This window comes from Aethalodelphis obliquidens, unplaced genomic scaffold, assembly GCF_003676395.1.
Source record: "Aethalodelphis obliquidens isolate GAN/ISIS:26980383/991018 unplaced genomic scaffold, ASM367639v1 scaffold26, whole genome shotgun sequence".
Lineage (NCBI taxonomy): Eukaryota > Metazoa > Chordata > Mammalia > Artiodactyla > Delphinidae > Aethalodelphis > Aethalodelphis obliquidens.
In genome coordinates, this window is record NW_020837970.1 from 9179308 (window position 1) to 9197530 (window position 18223).

The 18223-nt window shown below is 34.8% G+C and overlaps 1 protein-coding gene across 2 annotated transcripts in view; it reads right to left on the bottom strand.

Annotated features, from left to right (window-relative positions):
- The window catches only part of VPS13C (vacuolar protein sorting 13 homolog C), a 174952-nt gene that overhangs the window by 104287 nt on the left and 52442 nt on the right, over positions 1-18223 (bottom strand). For both annotated transcript variants that reach the window (XR_003436379.1, XM_027123201.1), the window contains exons 15-20: positions 15653-15782; positions 14990-15084; positions 4247-4389; positions 3213-3405; positions 1892-2006; positions 1175-1311 (exon numbers count right to left, since the gene is read on the bottom strand). Coding sequence is in view for 1 of the 2 variants with exons in the window: in XM_027123201.1 (XP_026979002.1) it covers positions 1175-1311; positions 1892-2006; positions 3213-3405; positions 4247-4389; positions 14990-15084; positions 15653-15782 (813 nt within the window). In the remaining variant the exon portion in view is untranslated. The remainder of the gene's footprint in view (positions 1-1174; positions 1312-1891; positions 2007-3212; positions 3406-4246; positions 4390-14989; positions 15085-15652; positions 15783-18223) is intronic.

Genomic DNA, 18223 nt, shown 5'->3' on the forward strand with positions numbered 1-18223 from the left:
TTTTTTTAACAGAAAAATCTTTATACCAACATACTTTAGTTGTGTTTTCTTAAAGCCTAAATAAAATTAAAACATTGCCCTTAATGAATTCATATTTTGCTTAATTTTCTAATAATTATTAGCAAATATTTTATTAGGAATATACCATTTCAGCATACATCTCTATTACATTTGGGTAACAGGTGCGCAGCACATTTATTTTATTTTATTTTTTGCGGTACATGGGCCTCTCACTGTTGTGGCCTCTCCCGCTGTGGAGCACAGGCTCCGGACGCGCAGGCCCAGCGGCCATGGCTCACGGGCCCAGCCGCTCTGTGGCACGCGGGATACTCCCGGACCGGGGCATGAACCCGCGCCCCCTGCATCGGCAGGCGGACTCTCAACCACTGCGCCACCAGGGAAGCCCCTCAGCACATTCAAATTAATGACAAGATGAGTTACACAGCTGTCTATCTCAAATAACCCGTCTAGACATGCGACTCTTCCTGGCTCTCAGGAGTTGTCACCACTTGTGGCTCAAGCTTCCCTACCAGCTATCCTAAACTCTTCACCATGAAACAGAAGGTTTTATTCCTTCCTCTCCCCACTATATAACTAGAATAATTAGGCCATTAGAATTCAGCTCCAATCTCGATTTGCTTTTCCCTCTTCCTAAAGGAAACAAGGATCAATTCAGGACTACATTTTTTGAAATCTTCAGTTTTTCTCAGAAGATTGGATTTCTAGGAGGTTCAACACCAAACCCTTACAGTTCTCATGCTCTCGTACTCATCAACTCTTAGTTGATGTCAGTGATTTAACAAACATATATTCATATATGTATAATTTTCTATTCTCAAGACATATAAATTAACAAAGAAAACTATGTAATTAGATTCTGGAAACCTAGGAGTGCTTGAAAACTAGGAGTGCTTCTCTCTAAATAGGAAAAGACAGCAGTAAGCCAGTCCTCAATGTCAAATCATCCACCATTTCAGAAAATGTTAGCTGTTGTTTTTTTAATAGCGGTAAGATACATACAAACTACACAATCTAAGCTAGGCTTGACAAAATGCTAACAAGAAATAAGCCTAGGTTTAGTTTAAGTGAACTCTGAGGGAAAAACAGCATACTGTCAGACAGCTAGCTGCTAAACTGAGCAAAAATGAGCAGACAGAAATGCATATACACCTACCTGAAATGTACCAAAATCTAAGATGAGAAGATCTGACTTTTCATGGTGGAAACCTGTCTGTGGAACTATTAGATACGAGGGCTTCAGATTTATCCTTAAATCAAGAACTTTTCGGGTTTCAATAATATGTGTAAGTCCTAAAAGAAGAAAAAGAAATGATGAAAGATTATGCAGTCAATTTGAAATATGTAATCATATTATTAACAACGAGAATAAGAAGATCACTTGAAAAGTATGTTGGAGAAGTTCTTTTCACAGATTAGATTCTCCATTCAGCATGTAAGGTGAAATTGCATATGGTCAATGAGAAACAATCATATTGCATAATATAATAAACCCAACACAGCTAGTATTTTAGCCAGAGATAGAAAAATTCATTATTTCTTTAGTTAAGTAACCATATACAGTAGGTGGCTTAAGATTAGAGGCCATAATGCACAAAAGTATGTATCTTTAAAACTCGATTCACACACAGTATGGTGAACAGTTGCTTAAGAACTGAGACAGGGATGTTTTCCAGCTCAAGTTCACTCTGCAGCACAGGTTCCTGAAGGTAACAGCAGACAGAATCACCTGTGCCCCATATTATTCTCTTTCTCACCCCGTCTGGCAGTTATATTTGACAAAAAAACTACCTACACTATTTTAAACATAGTATTTACATTAGAACAGCAAAAAACTTTGAGAGTTTAGATGACATTTATGCAAATTCTTTACCTGTAGCTGTTCTCTCTTTAATTTCTTCCAGCTTCATCAATGTAGCTGATGTTATTTGCTCAAGATCTAATCCCCTATTTGACTGAAAGAATTCAACCACTGCATTGATGGTTTTCTGTAAAATCATTTAAAATATAAACAAGTTATACAGAGTACTTTCTATATTACAAAATTTAAAGTTTCAGTTTAATTCTAATCAACTCTGGCTCTGAACTGAGGTGGTACCTCCAAAGACAATCTACCCTACTACATCTCCCTCTGGAGTGAAAGGGAACCTGAAAAAAGGTATAGCCCACTTCACCTTATTGGAAAGGCAACAAATGTGTGCATATCGTTAAGGCTTGTGACCCTAAGTATGTTCTACGGTATCACATTGATGTAGCAATGGGGCATTACTTCTAGACTTAGCCTCCAGATTAGAAGGTGAAACTCCACTTCTCTATACTGCAACTGGATTCTCCTGCACTTTGACGTTTAGAAAGAAAATAAGAAAGCTGTTCAGTCCTTACTTACACCCAAAACTTGAACTTAAATTCAGACATTTTGCAAGAAAGAATGAGTTCTGGGCATTGGATGTAAAATGGTGTGAATGTACTTAACCCTACTGAACTATACACTTAAAAAATGGCTAAGATGGGAAATTATGTTCTATGTATTTTACCACAATTTAAATTTTTTTTAATTTAAAAAAAAAATCACAGAATACAGTAAGTTCTGCCTCCCACCCACACTGTGAATTTACTTCTAAACTGTACAGTAAAAATAAGTCAGGGATCTCAATGACAGAGTGGGGCCAACCTACAAGTGATGGAACGAGTGATGCTCAAGATGAGTTAAGAGAGTCTGAATAAAGATGGAGCTACAGATACAGAACTGGAGCCAGCATTTTCAACAGCAAAGAAATGGCAATGATTTTTTCTCACGTGAACAGTATCTAAAATTCTTTCATTTGCTGCTAAAGCTTTTTAAATTGGTTCCAAACATTGAAGAGAAAGGGAAAATAAGCAAAAAGAAACTGGGGTAGGAAACTGGTGTGTAGTTATTTGTGAGTAGTTAGCCAGTATAATAAACACAGACTTCTTTAAGGGTATATTACTTTTTTAAAAAATTTAACATAAGCATACAGTACAAAAAAATCTGTAGCATATGAAAAATCAAAATTAACTGCTAAACATGTACTGCTCTTTAATCAAGAAAAAAGTGTCAGTAAACTGAACTACTAAGTAAATTAAGGTTAAATATGAAAAGGAAAAAAGAAGAAAACCATATGTCAGAAGCATAAGACGTGTATAATAAGGATTCACTTTCTCCTTGTACTCACAGCATCGTAGATGACCTCCACAGGCTGAGACTGAACAACCAAAGTCTGGTCAGCAGTACTATTCTCTGGATTGGTTTCAAATTCAATTTTAAGCAAGGATGATGCAGTATCACCAATTGAAGCCACAAGTGATGGTACAATATCTTGCTGTCTCAGACCTGTTATATACCAGTGTTCTAATTTTGCTTCCACCCTACAATCCAGTGCAGAAAAAAGAAGTATTACAAATAAGATCCTTCTAATATAATAGGTTAAAATACAAATTTCCCTTTTAAAAAACTCCTTTGAGAGCCAGGACCATGCCCATCACCCAGAGTTGAAGTCCAAACTCCGTAGCCTAGAATTTAATTACCCACACAGTCTGGGGCTTTTTTCTCTGATTTGGTTTATTTTTTTATTTTCCTTTTCCTCATGAAAAATCCACTTTGGCCAACTTCAGAACACTGCCAAACTGCCGCACGAATACATGCTATATGGAATACATGCTCATGGAATTCATCTCCCTATTTCATGCCACCCTGCACACTCTGCTCCCTCATCCCTGCATCTGTTGGTCCCTTCCATTCAGTTAGCCTAAGCCCCAGATCTCCAAGTCCAAGTTATTCCCTTCTACAACTGAGCTTGTGTAGCATTAACCCTAAGGTATTTCACATTACAGTACCTTCTTACTTATGAGCTCTCAAATATTATACAGATCTTAAATTAACTTTTTATTTCCTCTCTTATCAACTACAGCATAAACACCTTGAAAACAGAAAGTTACTGTTTCTATGCATAGCCTTCATAGTAACAAATCTATGAATTAAACAGTATACAAGAAATATTTATGAAGGAAAAAAGGAAGGGAAGAACAAATGATGAGCTCCTCATATAGTTCTGTAATATAAAATGACTATCTTCACACACAAAAGGAAAAGAAATTAGAGACAAACTACTATTAATCAGGTTTTTTTATGCTAAGTAACACTATATTTTTTTTGGCCTGAAGTCAAACATAGAAATAAAAATTAAAATAATAAGTTTTTGAAACTTACTTAAGTGCTTGTGCTCCTGGTCGCTGAGATACTTGGGTGCCAAGGCCAATTATCTGAATTTTCAGTATTTCTGGAATATTTCTGTTTTCTCTTATTGTAACAGAGGTGCTTACTAACTTCAGTGCCACAATATAAGCAACATACTAAATGAAAGAATGAATGAAAATGGTTAAATTTTAAGTAATTCTTTCATTTCTTCATATTTAAATCTGCTAAATTATAAAATGATCTAAAAAAACGTATGTTCATTGTAAAAAAAGAACATTAGAAAACTCAATACAAAATTGCTTGCTCAAATAGGACATTTACAAAAGATTCAAAATTAATTTCTCTTAGTTTTAAAGGTAATAAAAATGAAATGTGATAAAATATTTTGTGGCCTAAAGATTCAATTCAGCAGCTTTCACTAAAGCAAATTAATTCAAACCAATCCTCTAGCTCAAAAACTGAACAAAATAAAAAGAATATCTGCTTGATGACTTTGGAGAGTTAGTAAGACACTGAGAAAAAAATATTCTGCCCCCAAAATTGATAGGTCAAGAATACAGGTAGGACAGATAACTAAAGAGATGATTCTCATCAAACCACACCAGAAGAGAGGAAGTAAGGAACAAAGAATCTATAAAAGAGTCAGAAAACAATTAACAAAATGTAAATAGTAAACCCTTATATCTCAGTAGTTACTTTAAATGTAAATGAATTAAATTCTCCAATCAAAAGACAGAGACTGAAAGAATGGATTTTTTTTAAAAAAAAGATACAATGATCTGCTACCTACAAGAGACTCACTATAGCTTTAAGGCCACACACAGACTGAGAGTGAAGGGATGGAAAAATATTTCAAGCAAACATTAACCAAAAAAGACAGAGTAGCTATATTTACATCAGAAAAAAAAAATAGACTTTAAGTTAAAAATAGTCAGAAGAGACAAAGAAGGTCATTATATACTGATAAAGGGGTCAATCCATCAAGAAGAGGTAACAACTGTAAATATGCTATGTACCCACTGGAGCACCTAAACATATATCAAATACTAACAGAACCAAAAGAAATAGACAGCAATAAAACATTAGTTGGGGACTCCGTTCTCAACAAAAGAGATACCATCCAGACAGAATCAATAAGGAAACAATGGATTTGAGTAACACTACATGCTAAATGGACCTAAGAGACATAGAGAGAAATTCCACCAAACAGTAGCAGAATAAATACTCTTCTGGAATAAATGGAATATTTTCTAGGATAGATCATACATTAGACCACAAAAAAGTGTCAAAATATTCAAGAAGATACACATTATATCAAATGTCTTTCCAATCACAATGAAATGAAACTAGAAATCAGTAATAATAATAAAAGTACAAAATTCACAAATACACGTAAATTAAACAATATACTCCTGAACACACTCCTGGATCAAGGAAGAAATCAAAAGGGAAAACAGTATCATGAGACAAACAAAAATGGGAACAGGGCTTCCCTGGTGGCACAGTGGTTGAGAGTCCACCTGCCGATGCAGGGGACACGGGTTCGTGCCCCGATCTGGGAAGATCCCACATGCCGTGGAGCAGCTGGGCCCGTGAGCCATGGCCATAGAGCCTGCCTGTCCGGAGCCTGTGCTCCACAACAGGAGAGGTCACAACAGTGAGAGGCCCACGTATTGCAAAAAAAAAAAAAAAAAAAGGGGGGGAACACAACATACCAAACTTACTGGATACGGGAAAATCATTTTTAAGAGGAAAGTTTATAGTGATGAACGCCTACATCAAGAAAAAAGAAAGATCTCAAGTAAACAACCTAAATTTACACCTCAAAGAACTATGAAAGAACAAACTAGGCCCAAAGTTAGAAGAATAAAGGAAATAAACATTACAGCAGAAATAAATGAAAAAGAGAATACAGCAGAAAAACAGAAACACAATGGAGAGTAACAAAACCAACAGTTCTTTGAAACAAAAAGCAAAACTGACAAACCTTTAGATAGACTAACAAAGAAAAAGAGACAACACATATAAATAAAATTATAAATTAAAGAAGAAACATTACAACTGATACCACAAAAATACCAAAGACCATAAGAGTGATTACTATGAACAGCTATCCACCAACAAATTGGAAAACCTAGAAGAAATTGATAAACTCTGAGAAACATAATCTACCAAGAATGAATCATGAACAGAAAATCTGAATAAACCAATAATGAAGGAGATTGAATGAGTAATTAAAAATATCCCAAGAAAAAAAGCCCAGGACCAAATGTTTTCACTGGTGAATTCTATCATTTAAAGAATCTACACCAATCCTCTCAAACTCCTCAAAAAAACAGAAGAGTAGGAATACTCCCAAACTCATTTTACAAGTCCAGTATTATCCTGATATCAAAGCCAGAAAAGGACACTATGAGAAAAAAAAACTGCAGGCCAATATCACTTATAAACACAGATACAAAAACTCTCAACAAAATACTATCAAACCAAATTCAGCAGCACAGTAAAAAGATCATATACCATCATCAACTAGGATTTATCTCTGGGATGTAAGGATCGTTCAACATACAAAAAGAAATTAATGTAATATATCACATGAATAAAAAGATAAAAATCACATGACTATCTCAATAGATTCAGAAAAAGCATTTGACAAAATTCTACATCCATTCACCATAAAAACTCTCAATAAATTGGGTATAGAAGGAATGTACCTCAACATAATAAAGGCCATATATGACAAGCCCACAGCTAACACCATACTCAATGTTGAAAGGTAAAATGTTCTTCCCCAAGATCACGAACAAGACAAGGGTGCCCACTCTCACCACTACCATTAAACATAGCATTTGAAGTCCTAGCCAGAGAAATAAAGCAAAAAAAAGAAACAAAATGCATCCAAATTGGAAAGGAAGAAGGAAAATTGCCTCTCTATGCACATGATATGTCTTACGTAGAGAAAATCCTAAAGGCTCCACCAAAAAAAGTTAGAACTAATGAAAAAATTCAGTAAAGTTGCAGGATACAAAATTAGCATACAAAAATCATTTGTGTTTCTATACGCTAATTTGAAGAAAAGTTTTAAGCAATCCCATTTACAACAGCAAAAAAACAATAAAATAATTAGGAATAAATTTAACAAAGGAGGTGAAAGATCTCTACACTTCAAACTATAAGACACTCATGAAAGAAACTGAAGAAAACATAAACAGAAAAACTATGCTCTGTTTATTGATTGGAAAAATTAATGCTTTTAACAATGTACATACTACCCAAAGTAATCTATAGATTCAATGCAATCCCTACAAACTCCAATGGCATTTTGCATGGAACCACAAAAGACCCTGAATAGCAAAAGCAATCTTGAAAGGAAAAAAAAAACCCACAAAGCTAGACTAGGCATAACACTTCCTAATTTCAAACTATATTACAAAGCTATAGAAATCAAAACAATATAGTCCTGGCATTAAAACAGACACACAGACCAACAGAACATAATCGAGAGCACACACATAAATCCATGCACATATGGTTAACTAATACTTGAAAAAAAACCCAAGAATACCCAATGGAGAAAAGACAGTCTCTTCGTTAAATGGTGCGAGAAAAACTGGATATTCACGTGCAAAAGAATGAAACTGGTCCCCTAACTATTTTTTTAAATTCATTTATTTATGGCTGTGTTGGGTTTTCATTGCTGCACACAGGCTTTCACTTGTTGTGGCAAGTGGGGGCTACTCTTCCTTGCAGTGCGCAGGTTTCTTATTGCGATGGTTTCTCTCTGTTGCAGAGCATGGACTCTAGGCACGCAGGCTTCAGCAGTTGTGGCACGTGGGCTCAGTAGTTGTGGCTCACAGGCTCTAGAGCATAGGATCAATAGCACTGGCGCACGGGTTTAGTTGCTCCGCAGCATGTGGGATCTTCCCGGACCAGGGATTGAATCTGTGTCCCCTGCATTGGCAGGTGGATTCTTAACCACTGCACCACCAGGAAAGTCCCTGGTCCCCTATCTTACACCACTCACAAAAATTAACTAGAAATGGGTTAACAACTTAAATGTAAGACCTGAAGCCATAACTCCTAGAAGGAAATGAAAAACCTCCTTGACAGCAGTCTTGGCAATGATTTTATGGATGTGACACTGAAAGCAGAAGAAAAGCAAAAATAAATAAGCAGGACAACATCAAACTAAAATGCTTCTGCAAAGAATAAGAAGCAACAAAATGAAAAGGCAACATACAGAATGGGAGAAAATATTTGCAAACCACATATCTGATAAGGAGTTAATAAGAAAAATATAAAAGGAACTCATACAACTCAATAGCAAAAAAAATAATAATCCAATTAAAAATGGGTGAAGGACCTGAATAGACATTTTTCCAAAGAGGATATTCAAATGGCCAACAGGTATATAAAAAGATGCTCAACATCACTAATCATCAGGGAAATGCAATTCAAAACCGCAATGAGGGAGAAGATCAAGATGGCAGAGTAGGAGGATGTGAAATGAACTCAACTACCCAACATGAACATATCAAAATATGTCTACAGGGCTTCCCTGGTGGCGCAGTGGCTGAGAGTCCGCCTGCCGATGCAGGGGACCCAAGTTCGTTCCCCAGTCCAGTAAGATTCCACATGCCGCGGAGCGGCTAGGCCCGTGAGCCATGGCTGCTGAGCCTGCGTGTCCGGAGCCTGTGCTCTGCAATGGGAGAGGCCACAACAGTGAGAGGTCCACGTACAGCAAAAAAAAAAAAAAAAAAATGTCTACATGTGAACAATTCTCATTGAAAACTAACTGCAGACTGGCAAAAAGACTCCTGCAAAACTAAGGCTTTAAGAAAGACCCACATAGAATCAGGTAGTAAGGGAAGTCCACTAGTAAAGGCAAATACATAGTAAAGGCTGAGGATCAATCAATTAAGCTATCATGGAGATGAAAAGAAAAAAATTATAAAATCAACTATAACTACAGCAATCAGTAAAGGGATAAACATGAAGATGTAAAATACGACATCAAAACACAAAATGTGAAGGAGGGGAGAAAAAAATGTGTATCACTTAGAATGTGCTTGAGCTTAAATGACTTCCTATTTAGAACAAGTAAATATAGTTATAGGTCAACAAACATGAACCTTGCGGTAACCAAAAATCAAAAACCTACAATAGATATACAAAAAATACAGAGTAAGAACACAAGCACAGCACTAAAGAAAATCATCAAACCAAAAGGGAAGAAACTAAAAGAAGAAGAACAGGGAAGAACTACAAAAACACTGGAAAACAAGTAACAAAAAGGCAATAAGTACACACCTATCAATAATTACTTTAAATGTTAACAGACTAAATGCTCCAATCAAAGACAAAGGATGGCTGGTTGGATAAGAGAACAAGACCCATCTTTATGCTGCTTACAAGAAACTCACTTCAGAGCTAAAGACACACACAGACTGAAAGTGAGGGGATGGTAAAAGATATTTCACGCAAATGGAAATGACAAGATATCGAGGGGAGCAATACTCATTTCAGAAAAAACAGACTTTGAAACAAAGTCTATTTAAAAAAGACAAAGAAAGGCATTATATAATGAAAAAGAGATCAATACAAAAATAGAATATAACACTCATTAACATATATACACCAAATACAGGAGCACCGAGATACATAAAGCAAATATTAACAGACATAAAGGGAGAAACTGACAATAATACAAATAATAGTAGGGGACTTTAACACTCCACTTACATAAATGGACAGATCATCTAGACAGAAAATCAATGAGGAAACAGTGGTCTTAAATGACACAACAGACCAGATGGACTTAATAGATATCTATAGGACATTCCATCCAAAAACAGAAAAATACACATTGTTTTCAAATGCACATGGAATGTTCTCCATGATATATCATATGCTAGCCCACAAAACAAGTCTCAACAAATTTAAGAGGACAGAAATCATATCAAGCAATTCTTCCAAGCACAGTGGTATGAAACTAGAAATCAACTACAGGAAGCAAAGGGGGACAAGCATGAACACATGGAGACTAAACAATATGCTATTAAAAAACCAAAAAGTCAATGAAGAAATCAAAGAGGAAATCATAAAATATCTCCAGACAAACGAAAACGGAAACACAACTCTCCAAAATCTATGGCATGCAGTGAAAGCAGTTCTGAGAGAGGTTCATATCAATACAGGCCTACCTTAAGAAATAAGAAAAATCTCAAATTACAAAACTTACCATCTAAAGTAATAAGAAAAAGAAGACACAAAGACCAAAGTCAGCAGAAGGAAGAACACAATAAAGATCAGAGAGGAAATAAATAAAATAGAGACCAATAACTAGGCTCACCAAGGTGAAAAGAGAGAACCCACACAAACAAAACAAGAAATGCAAGAGGAGAAATAACAACCATTACCACAGAAATGCAAAAAATCATAAGAGAATACTATGAACAGTTATATGCCAACAAATTGGACAACTTTTCTAGAAGAAATGGACAAATTTCTAGAAACATACAACCTTCCAAGACTGAATCAAGAAGAAACAGACAATCTGAACAGACTGACCAGTAGTAGTAAAATTGAGTTAGTAATCAGAAATCTCCCAGCAAACAAAAGTACAGAACAAAACAGCTTCATAGCGAAATTCTACTAAACATATAAAGAAGAGTTATCACCTATCCTTCTCAAACTATTCCAAAAAACTGAAGAGGAAAGAACACTCCCAAATTCATTCTCTGAGGCCACCAATACCCTGATACCAAAACCAGACCAAGACACTACAAAAAAAGAAAACTACAGGCCAATATCTCTGATGAATATTGTTGCAAAAGTCCTCAACAATATATTCGCAAACTGAATTCAACAATATATAAAAAGGGTCATACACCATGATCAAGTAGGATTTATTCCAAGGATGTAAGGATGGTTCAATATTCACAAATCAATCAATATGATACACCACATTAACAAAAGGAAGGATAAGAATCACATAATCATCTCAGTAGATGCAGAAAAAGCATTTGACAAAATTCAACATCCATTCATGACAAAAGTCTCATCACAGTTGGTACAGTCGGAACATATCTTAACATAATAAAGAGCATTTATGACAAACCCACAGCTAACATCATACTCAATGCCAAAAAGCTAAAAGCTTTTCCTCTAAAATCAGGAACAAGACAGGAATGCCCACTCTCACCACTTCTATTTAACATACCATTGGAAGTCCTAACCACAGCCATCAGACGAGAAAAAGAAATAAAAGGTATCTAAATTGGAAGGGAAGAAGTAAAACCATCACTGTTTTCAGATGACATTACACTACGTATAGAAAAGCCTAAAGCCTCTGCCTAAAAACTCTTAGAACTAATAAATGAATTCAGTAAAGTTGCAGGATAGACGATTAATAAACAGAAATCTATTGCTTTTTTATACACTAGTAATGAATGATCAGGAACAGAATGCAAGGTAACAATCGCATTTAAAATCACATCAAAAAGAATAAAATAGCTTAGGAATAAACTTAACCAAGAAGGTGAAAGACCTATACTCTGAAAATTATATAATGCCGATAATGGAAATTGAAGATGGTACAAAGAAATGAAAAGATAACCCATGTTCTTAACTTGGAAGAATTAATATTGTTAAAATGGCCATACTACCCAAAGCAATCTACCGATTTAATGTCATCCCTATCAAAGTACCCATGATATTTTTCACAGATCTAGAACAAATAATTCTAAAATTTATATGGAACCATAAATGACTCCAAATTACCAAAGTAATTTTGAGAAAAAAGAACAAAGCTAGAGGTATCACGCTACCTGATTTCAGAGTATACTACAAAGCTACAGTAATCAAAACGGTATGGTACCTGCATAAAAAGAGATACAGAGATCAACAGAACACAATAGAGAGCCCAGAAATAAACCCACACACTTACGGTCAATTAATCTATGACAAAAGAGGGAAGAATAAACAACAGAGAAAAGACAATCTCTTCAATAAGTGATGCTGGGAAAACTGGGCAGTACATGTAAAAGAATGAAATTAGAACATTTCCTCACCCCACATACAAAAATAAACTCAAAATGGACCGAAGACCTAAATGTAAGCATCTGAAACCATAAAACTCACAGAAGAATATTCACAGGCAGAATATTCTCTGACACAAATCGCAGCAATATTTTTTTGATCTGTCTCCTAAGGCAAAAGAAACAGAAGCAAAAATAAATAAACAGGCCCTATTAAACTTAAAAGCTTTTGCAGAGCAAAGGAAACCACTGACAACATGGAAAGGCAACCTACCATATAAGGGAAAATATTTTCAGGTGATATTACCAATAAGGGGTTAATATCCAAAATATATAAACAACTTATACAACTCAATATCAAAAGACAACTAACCTGATTAAAAAAATGGGAAGAACACCTGAGTAAACATTTTTTTCACTGAAGATAGAGATGGCCAAAAGACACATGAAAAAAATTTCAACATGGCTAATCATCAGAGAAATGCAAGTCAAAACTGAAATATCACCTCACGCCTGTCAAAATGGTTATTATCAAAAAGTCCACAAATAACAAACTAATGTTGAAGAGGGTGTGGAGAAAAGGGAACCCTCCTACACTATTGGTGGTAATGTAAATTGGTGCAGCCACTATGGAAAACAGTATAGCCATTCCTCAGAAAACTGAAAGTAGAATTGTCATATGATCCAGCAATTCCACTCCTGGGTGTGTATCTGAAGAAAACGAAAACACTAATTCAAAAAGATACATGCACCCCAATGTTCACAGCAGCAATACATACAACAGCTAGGATATGGAAGCAACCTAAATGTCCATCAACAGATATAGAGAACAAACTAGTGGTTACCAGATGGGCAAGGGAAAGGGGGATGGGCACAAAAGGTGTTTGGAAATTAAAAGGTACAAACTATTATATAGAAAATAATAAGCAACAAGGATATATTGTACATCACAGGGAAATATAGTCATTATTTTGTAAGAACTTTAAATGGAGCATAATCTATAAAAAAACTGAATCACCATGATGTAAACCTGAAACTAATATAATATTGTAAATCAACTATACTTCAACTAAAAAACATTAATAACTTCATATGGAGAACATTTGCCAATGTTCTTTAGAAAAAAAAAATAACAAACCACAATGAGATATCACCTCACACCTGTTAGAATGGCTATTATGCTGTACCAATTTATATTCCCCTGCTTTTACACTGTGGGTGGGAATGTAAATTGGTATAGTCACTATAAGAACCAGTGAGGAGGCTCCTCAAAAAACTAAATAGAGAAGTACCTTATGATCCAGCAATTCCACTTCTGGATATTTATCTGAAGGAAATGAAATCAATACCTCAAAGAGATATATGCACTCCCATGTTCACTGAAGCATTATTCACAACAGCCAAGACATTATAACAACCTAGGTGTCCACTGACTGATGAAAAAATAAAGAAAATGTGGTGTGGATATACACAATGGAATATTATTTAACCATAAAAAGGAAGGAAATCCTGCAACAACATGGATGTAGCTTGAGGACATTATGCTAAGTAAAGTAAGTCGAACAGAGAAAGACAAATACTGTACGGTCTCACTTATATGTGGAATCTAAAAAGACCAGAGAATAGACTGGTGGTTTCCAGGAACAGGGAGCAGGGTATGGGGGAAATTGGTGAAGGTAGTCAAAGGTACAAACTTCCAGTTATAAAATGACTAATTTCTAGGGATGTAATGTAATTTAACAAATACATAAAAGACTCCTACAAACCAATAAGAAAAAGACAACCCAATAATGAACAAGAGACTCAAAAGCTACTTCACAAAAGAGGATATCTATCAGGCCTACAACAGTACAAGAAAGTGAAAAACCTCTTCAGTCATCCAGAAAACACAAATTAAAACCACAATGAAATACTACATACTAACCATTTAGAATGGATAAATTTAAAAGACTGATGATGGTAAGAGTTGGTAAAGATGTGGAACAATAAGAATCCTCATATACCAATGATGGAAATGTTTTTCACATTGGAAAAGTATTTAGCAGAATCTATTAAAGTTAAACATACTCATATCCTATGATACACCAATTCTACTCCTAAGGATATACTGAGCAGAAAATCTCATATGCCCACTAAAAGATATTTACAAGAAGTTAACAGCAGCATAACAACCAAAAAACAAAAACAACCCAAATGCCCACAAACAAAAGTATGAATAAATAAGTTGTGGTATTTTCAAATGAAAATACCTACACAACAATGAAAGTGAGCAAAATACACACAGTGAAAGAACAGAGATAGATCTCACAGTAATGCCCTATCTATTGCACAGTCTATAATTTAACCGATAGTAATTACACAGCTGTTCTTTATGACACATCAAATGAGCAATACATTTTGGTTTTGATGACTCTTTTATACATGAGTTACATTTCACACACACAGATTTTTTAAGATAAAATTTTTAAAAGACAATTTACCTCTATAATAAGTACTTTTTATCAGGTTATTCTCACATTCATTAAAGCAACTGAATCTAAAGTTGGAGACAGTTTTAATTGGTAAGGTCTGACTGAAACATTTAACAAAAAGTAAAGCAGAAACAAACTGTAACGTATTTTTATTAGTTACTTTAAAAATCAATAACTTGTTTAACCCAATTAAAGATAACACAGAAAAACGAAACCACCTAAATAATTACCACCTAAACAATTACCTGCTTGGGTAAAGTTAGGTTGTGGGTGCTCTCACTATAACCAATAGCCGTGAAGAGCTTATCTTTTTCCTCTGGTGTCATAAGGTCATCAATAGCTACAAAAAGATAATATTTTAAGAAATCAATTGCTTCAGTCTTACAGATACAATAAAAAAAATCAAACCAAACTAACGAGTGGCCTAAAATCAATAGACACAAATGCTAAAGCAAAAGCAGCAAAGTAATTTCCTCTAATACACTATTTTGACTTGTTAAACATCATGTATTTGCTTATTTAGGTGAAGAAAATGCAAAGAGACACCATTAAGGGAATTCAGATGTCACATAACAATTTTATAATTCCCTAAGTATTTTAAAAATTAAGTGAAACATCTAATTAAATATCCATGTAAAAAAGTAACAATAAGGAATGCTACCTGTGAGATTTCTGAATTTCAAGTTTTAAAATTTCACACAAATAACTTTTCTCAAAAATTCGAAGTTTTATTTTAGTTAAATAAACATGGGAATGTTCCATCCTGATGTATTTGTTTATATGTTTACTATACTAAGCTACTTTTATTTCAAAAATATTATGAAATAAAATTCCACTGACTGGTTAAAACATAATTTATATATTTTTTCCTTATCAGTGTACAATAAACTATCTGACTTGGAACTTACTTTCAGGAATCAAAGATTCTTCATCTTTTTTCTTAGATTCCTTCTTACCCCAAAACCCACTAAACCAGCCTCCACGTTTCTCGCCTCTGTCAGTAGACTTTTTCCTTAATTTTTGCCCAGATCGAATCACCTAAAAAATAAAAATTAAAAAATTTCATTAAAGAATAAATGCCCTCTTCACTTTCAGGTGTAGCCAGGTAAGAACAATGGTTAATTTTTTTAACACTAAATTAAGTTAAAAGCAGTCAATAAAGCTAGTTCCTTCTGAAACGATTCTCAACATTATTTGGTTAATACAGTCTATTAATTTATATACTTGTCACACCTACTGATAGCTTTCTGACGAAGTTGCATTTTGTGAGTAAGTTAAGGTTTCAAGTAAAATTCTTCTGAGCAATGTGTCTTCCAAATTTACAAGGTAAGGAGCTACTATGACAGGAGATTTTTAAAATGAAAAGTTCCCTGAAAGGAAGACACTTCCACACTCAAAAATAAAATTTAAGAATCCTATTTCATAATTCACATACACTGTTGACTTGCTAACTATGAACATGTTTGGGGGACAGAATATAAATAAAATTAGAAAGTCCTCAAATCTCATTTCATCCTGTTTCTCAACAAATCCTGGCTTGATTATCTGCTGCTTCTTGTCTTTACCCACTTTTCAGTAAAACACAGACAAATAACTCAAAAGTGGAAAACAAAAGGATGAAAACAATATAGGGCTTAAATAATTTAGACTCTATCTTCTCATTTCCTGAATAAGTAAATAATTTTCCCACTTTAACTTTAAAATATTTTAAATTGGTAGTAAATTGGTAACATACTGCAAGCTTCTGTGTGTACCAAAAAGTGAAATAATCCAAAAGACAAGTTAAAGAGCTGAATTCTATAGTAAAGAGAATAAGTTTGATTAACAACTCAGTTTAAACTAAGTAAGTTATCTTTAACAAGTAGACATTAAACAAATAATAGGGGAATAGGTCTGTATCTGGCCACAAAATCATTGATGGTCCCAGTTATATCTCAGCTCTAACTTTTGTCAAGCTTAATCTATTTTCAGCAGTCAGAAATGTAATGGGTAAAAAAATATATAGCTGATTAGTTTATATTTTATATGAAATAATATTTAACTTCTTTATTCTCCTAGCATAGAAGATTAGTATGCATTTTTATTTTTCACAGTAAAATATATCTATGAGACCATAAATTTTTAAATGTGTATAAAATTTAATATGAAGAGGTATGCAAAACCCTTTCACTTTTTCCTAAATACCACCTCTGTTGCCTTCACTTCCCTTCCCTGTCCAGTTAAGAGGCCAAGGTAAATAACTTCATCCAATCCTCTACCTACATTTTAAACTCTCTGGCCCTGCAGATTTTCCACTATAATGAAAAAACGTCAATCTTGGATGAATCTAACTGCCTTCTCTTCATCTATATCCCATCCTTCTTTAGCCACAGCATCCAATAATTTATCTTCTTCCCTCAATGTTGAAGCAACTGATAAGTAGTATTAAGAACACCCAATTAAACTGAAGCAACTTAATTTAGGGAGGATTAGAATTATCTGTTTCTTCTGGCAAAATGTTTCTCTAATTCATAGGAACAAATCCACAGTAGCAGCAAATACCTTTTAAAATATTCACACTCTCTGCCCCACCTTGGGGAATTTGTCCTTAAGAAAATAAGAGACGTTTGAGAAAATGTAAAGACAAGGCTCCTCATTGTAGTGTCATTTATAATCAAATATAACCAGTGGGAAATAGTAAGCAAATTCTGGTATACGAACAGAATTGAATACTAGTCAGTTATTTAAAATTATGTTGGATAAACAATTCTATGGAATACTATATAAAACAGAACACTAACTTTTTTTTTAAAGAAAGAAAAGCAACTTACAAAACCTTTTCTTGACTCCACAATCGCCACAAGTTGCCACTCCCTTTATCTTGCTTTCCACTTACAGTGAAGTATCATGACTGTCTGTACTTAGTCTCTCCAATTCCTCATCTTCCACTTCCTCTCATTCCTATCAAATTTCTACCCATACTATTCTATAAAACTTGCTCTTTAAATGATTTCTTTAAGGCTAAATCCAATGATGAACTTTCAGTTCCATGATGGCCTACCTAAGCCCTCTACAACACATCCTTCATTGCTTATTACAGCAACAAATTCTGGACAAAACATAAAAAGTATCTACCACAGACTCTGAAAAGTTAGCAAAGTAGGCAGATGGTGGAGGGAAGTCAACACTTGGAGAAGTGACCTTTTCAATAGTGAGTTTCCTCACTTTTTTTTTTCACATGTTGTACTCATCCCCCACCTGCCCTAAAACTTCTCCCTCCTGGGCTTCCCTGGTGGCGCAGTGGTTGAGAGTCCGCCTGCCGATGCAGGGGACACGGGTTCAGTTCCCCGGACCGGGAGGATCCCACATGCCGCGGAGCGGCTGGGCCCGTGAGCCATGGCCGCTGAGCCTGTGCGTCCGGAGCCTGTGCTCCGCAACGGGAGAGGCCACAACAGTGAGAGGCCCACGTACCACAAAAAAAAAAAAAAAAAAAAAAAACT